Below are 9,342 nucleotides of genomic sequence, written 5' to 3' on the forward strand. Positions count from 1 at the left end.
GAATACAACATCATCAACTGTTGTAATTGTAGAATACATCATCATAAACTGTTGTAATTGTAGAATACATCATCATCAACTGTTGTAATTGTAGAATACATCATCATCAACTGTTGTAATTGTGGAATACATCATCATCAACTGTTGTAATTGTAGAATACATCATCATCAACTGTTGTAATTGTGGAATACATCATCATCAACTGTTGTAATTGTGGAATACAACATCAGACCTTTGTGAAGAGAATGTCTGAATCTGAAAGAATCTAACACCTGTCTATTACGCAATCAACTAATAGCTGAGATATTTTATCGTAGTTTAGATACAAAAAATAATATTTTCGGGAACTTTGACGATAAAAGTTAGACGTTCTTATTGTTCCTTTAAATATATATTGTAAAATTTCAGAAATTTAGGTGGCTGTAAACAGCAACTAAATGAACACAAGTCATTACTCATTGGTTTAAATGTTAACAAAATCCCAGCGAAATACAACATCGCTGGTCAAATTAGTCGTTTTCATTGTTTACATTCCTCGTAGTGCTACGCCGACGGTAAGTAATGAACCACATATTTTAATTACAGATAAATTGTCGTATTTCAAAACCAACTTTCCCATGCATCAGTAGTCGTTCATACCTACTCCTACTCATACGTTATCCTACATTACGTGCCAACAATCAACTAACGAACTCTGTACGTTATCGTCTTGTTCATACAATGAGCGAAAAACAGCAACTATAAGTACACTATACAAGAAACATGCACGTACTATACCCTAGAAATAGTTGGGGACTACAACTACCTAATGTAACCCTAAACTACTTGGTATCTAGGAACGGTGGTAACAGAAAATCGTATTGTATTTAATCTTTTTATATATATATATACAGAAAACTTCTAATGCAAGTTTCTTTTTATGTTAGATGTGACATAAAATGCAATAAAAATAAAACACAACACACATTAATTAACTGTTAACTAATTAACAATAGGGTATTTTACCATGTAAAAGAAAATATTTTCACCAAGCCATCAATTCAAAAATTTAATATGAGAGCCATCTACTGGTACTTTTTGTAAATAAATAAATAATAAAACTATTTTGGCATTTATATTTTAACAAAAAAATGGAACAAAACAAAAAAGTAAGAGAAAGTTAACCGTTGTAAAACACTTATTTTCACATAAATTCCACTTTGGTTTAGGGTTAGTAATGTAAAATAAAAATGAGTTTGTGCCTAGCAAGGAAACGTATATTTTGGTATTGGGTATTTTCAACCCGAACGATAGCTTACGCAACATACACGGACTAAACAGCCAGGTGAGAAACCTTAAGGTTTAGATACAACCATCCTTAAATTTTGAACTGTATACCAGATGAAAGGTAGCTACATTCTACTCCTAACCGAATATCGACATTGACTGTAACTTTTATAACGCGCTCACAGCTGAGTTACGAACAGAGAACAGGTTGGAACTTTAAACCTTCAATACGCAGCTCAGCACGCTAACCACGAGGTTACAGCCTAGCCAGGAACAATTATAATGATCGCTTACTTGTTTTAGTCGAATTTTAGGTGAAAATTTAACTTCCCGAAGAAAATTTTCCGAACTGTGTAATTTTAAAGTTACAGGTTGTTTTTTTTTAAAATAATTTTTTCCTGGTAAGAAACAGCCGTCCTATGTTTATAAAAAGATAAGAATTTTGAATGTACATCGTTCTTATTCTTCTAAATATAGTAACTTTCTAGAATAAATTTATAAAAAAAAGTTCCCTTTTAAGGCACACACTCACTAAATACGTCTAATAATATTCTGTGCTTTAACAGCCAGACAAAATTTAAACAATTTTCTCTGTAGAGACTGGATAACATCTTCATCAGCTTACCTTCATCATGAGGAGTATAGTGTTGAGCATAATGAGCACCATTATGATATATTCGAACACCGTAGACACTACGAGAGACCAGATTTTGTATTTAGCGCCACTTTTATTTTTAGGCATATACCTTTGTAATGGTTTGGCTTGAAGTGCAAAATCTATGCAGGATTTCTGAAAAGAAGGAATACAATAATAGTTTTTAATATGTATTACATAATACTAAACACTATTATCCAACTGGATATATACATCTGTGTTTTATGTGTTACTTGCTAAGTAAAGGTTTGTTCTAGTCAATGTTATTACATGCAACAAAAACATTCATAGCTAGTCGTAGTTTATCAAAACATTAAACCATTACGTGACTTGGTGTAGCTTATCAAAACATTAAACCAATACGTAGCTAGTCGTAGCTTATCAAAACATTAAACCAAAACGTGACTTGGAGTAGCTTATCAAAACATTAAACCATTACGTGACTTGGTGTAGCTTATCAAAACATTAAACCATTACGTGACTTGGTGTAGCTTATCAAAATATTAAACCAATACGTGACTTGGAGTAGCTTATCAAAACATTAAACCATTACGTGACTTGGTGTAGCTTATCAAAACATTAAACCAATACGTGACTTGGTGTAGCTTATCAAAACATTAAACCAATACGTGACTTGGTGTAGCTTATCAAAACATTAAACCAATACGTGACTTGGTGTAGCTTATCAAAACATTAAACCAATACGTAGCTAGTCGTAGCTTATCAAAACATTAAACCAATACGTGACTTGGTGTAGCTTATCAAAACATTAAACCAATACGTAGCTTATCAAAACATTAAACCAATACGTAGCTTATCAAAACATTAAACCAATACGTAGCTAGTCGTAGCTTATCAAAACATTAAACCAATACGTGACTTGGTGTAGCTTATCAAAACATTAAACCAATACGTGACTTGGTGTAGCTTATCAAAACATTAAACCAATACGTAGCTTATCAAAACATTAAACCATTACGTGACTTGGTGTAGCTTATCAAAACATTAAACCAATACGTAGCTTATCAAAACATTAAACCAATACGTAGCTAGTCGTAGCTTATCAAAACATTAAACCAATAGGTGACTTGGTGTAACTTGGTTATCGTTATGTTGTCCCAGTTATTATTGGTTCTATTTATGGTGTAACTTGGTTATCGTTATGTTGTCCCAGTTGTTATTAGTTCTATTTATGGTGTAACTTGGTTATCGTTATGTTGTCCCAGTTATTATTAGTTCTATTTATGGTGTAACTTGGTTATCGTTATGTTGTCCCACTTCTTGTTAGTTCTATTTATGGTGTAACTTGGTTATCGTTCCTGTAAAGTTTTCAAAAATCTCATCTCTTCCTTCAACTTTGCATGAGAGAGCAATAACGACTCAAGTATTAAGGCTAGTTAACTATCATTATCAAGGCTAGTTAACTATCATTATCAAGGCTAGCTAACTATCATTACCAAGGCTAGTTAACTATCATTATCAAGGCTAGTTAACTATCATTACCAAGGCTAGTTAACTATCATTACCAAGGCTAGTCAACTATCATTATCAAAGCTAGTTAAATATCATCATCAAGGCTAGTTAACTATCATTACCAAGGCTAGTTAACTATCATTATCAAGGCTAGTTAACTATCATTATCAAGGGTAGTTAACTATCATTACCAAGGCTAGTTAACTATCATTATCAAGGGTAGTTAACTATCATTACCAAGGCTAGTCAACTATCATTATCAAAGCTAGTTAAATATCATTATCAAGGCTAGCTAACTATCATTACCAAGGCTAGTTAACTATCATTACCAAGGCTAGTTAACTATTATTATCAAGGCTAGTTAACTATCATTATCAAGGCTAGTTAACTATCATTACCAAGACTAGTTAACTATCATTATCAAGGGTAGTTAACTATCATTACCAAGGCTAGTTAACTATCATCATCAAGGCTAGTCAACTATCATCATCAAGGCTAGTTAACTATCATTATCAAGGCTAGTTAACTATCATTATCAAGGGTAGTTAACTATCATTACCAAGGCTAGTTAACTATCATTATCAAGGGTAGTTAACTATCATTACCAAGGCTAGTTAACTATCATCATCAAGGCTAGTCAACTATCATCATCAAGGCTAGTCAACTATCATTATCAAGGCTAGTCAACTATCATTATCAAGGCTAGTTAACTATCATTACCAAGGCTAGTTAACTATCATTATCAAGACTAGTTAACTATCATTACCAAGGCTGGTTAACTATCATTATCAAGGCTAGTCAACTATCATTACCAAGGATAGTCAACTATTATTACCAAGGCCATGTAACTATCATTATCAAGGCTAGTTGTGTGAACCATCATAACAGAAGTTACTTGTGTGAACTATCGTAACAGAGGCTAGTTAACTATCATTATCAAGGCTAGTTGTGTGAACCATCATAACAGAAGTTACTTGTGTGAACTATCGTAACAGAGGCTAGCTATGTGAACTACCGTAACAGTGTCTAGTTGTGTGAACTACCACAAGAGGTTGGTTGTGCGAATTCTCATAACAAACTGATGGTCCAAGAGCATTTTTTTTCTGATTCTAACTTGTGATGGAATTCACTGTCAATATTTAAATATTTACTTATTCTTGTTTTCCTGACACGTGTGCTATCAGGAAAAACTTTTCAGCTACTATACCTGATTTTTATCTATCTCTCCTTCTTCAAGCTCTTTCTCTCCTTGTTCCTGAAAGGTGATGATGATCAAGGCCACAAATATGTTGACGAAGAAGAACGGAAAAACGATAAAGAAGACAACGTAGAAGATCGACATTTCGATTCGAAATAGTGGTAACGGTCCATAGTTAGGATAGGTGGCGTCCATCGAATTCTTGAGAACCCTGCGAAACGGAATATGCAGCTCATACGTCATATCAATCCTTAAAGTATGTTTGTCTGGCTGTGAAACTCACGTGGCAAAGTAGAGGCGGTGGCGTAAGTATTCCCCCCATCCCCCGCAATTTTTTTTGGGGGGACGGGCGAAAGGGCTGAAACATTTAAGAATTACCGACAAGGGGAATACATGTAAGCCATTCAATTACTTTTTATGCAGGGGGGGGGGGGTCCAGTTTTTGTAGTTACGCCACTCTCTAGAGGTACATGTAATTATATTGGTAAGGTTAAATGTAACAATAAATAAGAAATAGTTGTAACAGGAAGCAAAAGGAATTAATTTCACAACGAAAAGAAAAAAGAGCGGTAAAAGTTCATAATGTATTTTGATTTTTTTTCTTTTTATGTCTAACCCTGATATAAAAGTGGTAACTAGTTTCTAGATTACTTCAAGCTTACTAACTAAGCATTTGTTAACCAGTTTTGGAAACTTATGGACAAAGTTAACACGTTTCATTCTCCAGCTACATGAGCTATACAGATATGTTGTGGAATCAGTTTGTGTACACGTGACTTGTATCGCTTATCCAGATGGAGATCCTCCTTAAATAAGTTACATACTTTTGCCTAAGACACGTGGACGGCCCTTGCCACTGACCTGTGCTGTCATGAGGTCTCACCTGTTACAAGAAAGCGCAATTTGTTGCTTACCGCAGCTGGGATAGGACTTATTGCAAGTCTCTTTCTAAACGGTCCTGGTACCTCTGGTTGATCCATATTCCTAAGTTTTCCAAGTTCAATACGTACAAAGGATATCCCCATCTTGTAAATTCTGTATCCATTATTTGAACACATCTTTATGATCTGCGTTTATGAGTATTTTTCGTCAGAAAGAACTGTTACATTCCCTTCTTAAAATCGGATGCAATGAATGAAATAAAAAAGACCAAAAAACACGAGCGCTTTCGAAACGCTCACTAAACTTTTTGAGAAAGAAGAATAATCAACTATACGAAAGTACTTGAGTTTTGGGTCATTGTTTGAAATTCAATGTCAAATTGTAGTTGAGATGCATGTCGTTCCACCTTGATTTTACGTTGTTTTCACGTGATTTGGTGATCGTTTTAACATTATGCATATAACCCTAAGTAATAAGTTGTAATTATGAATATTCTTGACTCAAATCATAGCCAGAATGACAAGGTATCCTTAAATGTTGTCTGTTGTAATAAAACGCCCCTGAAGTGAACTCAACACCTTAGACTTATCCAGGGCGGAAATAAAGTCCAAATCCTTTAGTTACAGTTGTCGTTCCTTATAGTACAGAAACGTTTAATCATTTCTCAGTAATTGACTATCATATTTGTATAGGAAAAGTTTTTACTACCTCGAAACCTACTTCTGTTTCCATAATTTGTAGGCCTAGTAACCCCTAAGCCTAAAATTTTGCTTTTTTTATTGTATGGTCTCCCCATATCTCAAGAGCATTTATAGTTATTAGCCGCGGTTGATAGAATGTCTCTGAATTTGTTCTCAAGTACAAACTTTTTGCTCATAGTTCTGCCATATCTTGACAGATTTGAGATTTAATTACAGTTTTGGACTCAGAAAGTCAAATCCTTTCGATCGATGTATTTGGCCACGCACAAGGTCTTATAGATTAATTTACACTAATTGTGCCTAAAAGAATTTCAAGTGCCGCGGCTATTGAAGATTCCCTCTTATTGTTTGTTCGAACCCCTAGTATTGGAAATAATTAGGCTAAAATGAACTGCAACAGAGTACAGTCACGTGTAGATAGTTTGCACTATGATTGGCTGTAATCCAAGTAATTAGAAAGTGTTAACCGGTATAAAGCCTACAAACGTGCATGCAGTTATACTATGCCCAGTAGTAGTGTGTCCGCAGTAGAAGTGTAGTTTTTCAAAATTTATTTAGTAAAAATGTATTTAGAAAAAAAATGTCGTGTTTTGTTTCTCTGAAAAAAAGTAAAAGAACAATGATCATATTTTAACGAAACTTACAAGCTTATTTAATCTGAAATAACTTTTCCTAGGCGAAGGTTGATACAGTAAAATATATATATATAAGTAACTTACGACGGCCAACCTTCTCCTGTTGATACAGTAAACAGCGTTAACATGGCTGACATTACGTCATCGTAATGGAAAGGCTGCTTTTGCCATTCTCGTTTGTTCACGTCCGGCGGACCACCATCTCCCGGAAACAGGAAGTAGTATCCGCTACAAAGAAAAACAAAATGGTGGTGTTTAAAAGTTCCAAAGCAATATAAGAAACAACGTTTCCAGACTCCCTTTTTTTATAGCACTTCAAAAACCCGTTGTTGTTCTAGCAACAACTAAATCTTCGAATTCTATAATTATTTCTTCGTTCTTACTATCTCTCGGGGAATGAGAGATAACAACCTTTTTTTTTGTTGCAGAAAAACGAAACTAACTACGAATAAAATGGTGTTGAAAAGCAAGGAATAGAGAGAATCAATTAATGTCTTACCTTATCGTTTACTGACAACTTTGAGTTTTTGTTGGACTTCTCAGCAGCCATATAAAAATAGTAACATTAGAGCATTTTTCTTACATAAAACAAATACGATTGGTTTATGTTTTCACTTCTTAGAAATTATTTTGGAATATTTTCAAAAAGGCTTCAGAAAAAAAACAACCAAATTTCATACTATTGTTATTTAAGATACTTTCTTTGAGAGGAATATCTACTAGTTGGTTAAATTAGAAGCGTATATGAAGTTACATCTCTTTGAGCTAACGGTATTCAAGCAAGCTTCCTTAACACTTTCGTTTCTGACATGCTGAAGGTCAGTGCTATATCATGTACTATCATACAATAACAACGAAATGCACGTGTTGTACAATGTATTATTATTATTATAACTAACAAAAAGAAAGGTTTGTTACTGGTTGGACCGGGAGTATTATTATTATTATTACCAGCTTAGACCTGTACCTAGTAATTTGACCGCTCTCCAAATCACAAGAGGAATCTTTCCTGGCCATCTGTCCCTAAACTACTTTTCATTCCTACAGACGGAGCATATATAAGCACTCTCAGTGCTGAACCGACTACTTCAATATGTGTTTTCTATCCTGGTCATTCGTTAGGAATAAAGATTTTCTTAATATTCTACAGGGTGATGGGCACGACCATGATTTTTAGTTTGTCCTGTTCTTGCATGTGATTGAAATGTGGATAGCTAGGTGGTATCAGAATATTGGCTATATAACAGGATCCATTTCTAGCGTTATTGCAAGGTTATTGTCACCCCAATCAATTGGTGTAACAACAGAATCCCTTCCACACGTTCTTGCAAGATTACTGTCATCCCAACCAATTATTGTAACAACAGGATCCATTTCTAGCGTTACTGCAAAGTTACTGTTATCCCAACCAATTGTTGTAACAAAAGAGTCCCTTCCACACGTTCTTAGAAGATTACTGTCATCCCAACCAATTGCTGTAACAACAGAGTCCCTTTCACACGTTCTTACAAGATTACCGTCATCCCAACCAATTATTATAACAACAGGATCCATTTCTAGCGTTATTGCAAAGTTATTGTTATCTCAACCAATTATTGTAACAACAGAATCCCTTCCACACGTTCTTACAAGATCATTGTCATCCCAACCAATTGTTGTAACAACAGGATCCTTTCCACACATTATTGCAAGGTTATTGTCATCCCAACCAATTGTTGTAACAACAGAATCCCTTCCACACGTTCTTACAATATTATTGTCATCCCAACCAATTGTTGTAACAACAGAATCCCTTCCACACGTTCTTACAATATTATTGTCATCCCAACCAATTGTTGTAATAACCGAATCCCTTCCACACGTTCTTACAATATTATTGTCATCCCAACCAATTGTTGTCCCAACAGGATCCCTTCCACACGTTCTTACAATATTATTGTCATCCCAACCAATTGTTGTAACAGAAGAAAAAAAAAGACAATTAATGAAACACAACAGTGGTGACCATCTTTTTATTATCCCGTACATAACTTTTTGTTTTACTGATGTAATACTAAGTCACGAATCACTTGGGGTGGATCTTAAAATAATTTATCTGAAATCTTTGCTAACTGTACGACATTCCAGGGAGAACTCATCCCTCTTACTTGCATTCATCCTCTGTGAACTTGGACTCGTCCGTGCAGTGGAAAAACTTGCCGTTAAAGAGCTGAACAGCTATCACGGCAAAGATGAATTGGAAGAGGACGTAAACGATGAGAATGTTGAACACGTTTTTTAATGACGTCACCACACAGTCGAACACAGCCTGAAATATGACAATCGTATTCGTCATCTTATGAAAATTTACGTTTTTATGTTTAAAGTAATACTGAGTAATAATGCCACGAAAATACATTGTAAACATATTGCATGCCTATACAATATTCACATACACGCATAAAAAATAATGTTGAGTTTGTGGCATAAACATTTATCATAGTTTGACCTTGATATGACCTTCACGTATAATAGGGTATAATCGTAGATAA

General features: G+C 34.5%; 1 protein-coding gene across 1 annotated transcript in view; it reads right to left on the reverse strand.

Moving 5' to 3' along the window:
* Positions 1-9,342, reverse strand: part of LOC111083242 (voltage-dependent calcium channel type A subunit alpha-1-like) — a 21,988-nt gene that overhangs the window by 6,338 nt on the left and 6,308 nt on the right. Inside the window, exons 5-8 of the mRNA XM_022379616.1 lie at positions 8,959-9,119; positions 6,896-7,039; positions 4,603-4,804; positions 1,893-2,057 (exon numbers count right to left, since the gene is read on the reverse strand). Of these exons, the coding sequence (XP_022235324.1) occupies positions 1,893-2,057; positions 4,603-4,804; positions 6,896-7,039; positions 8,959-9,119 (672 nt within the window). The remainder of the gene's footprint in view (positions 1-1,892; positions 2,058-4,602; positions 4,805-6,895; positions 7,040-8,958; positions 9,120-9,342) is intronic.

The sequence above is a fragment of the Limulus polyphemus genome, unplaced genomic scaffold, assembly GCF_000517525.1.
Source record: "Limulus polyphemus unplaced genomic scaffold, Limulus_polyphemus-2.1.2 Scaffold8724, whole genome shotgun sequence".
Taxonomy (NCBI): Eukaryota; Metazoa; Arthropoda; class Merostomata; order Xiphosura; family Limulidae; genus Limulus; species Limulus polyphemus.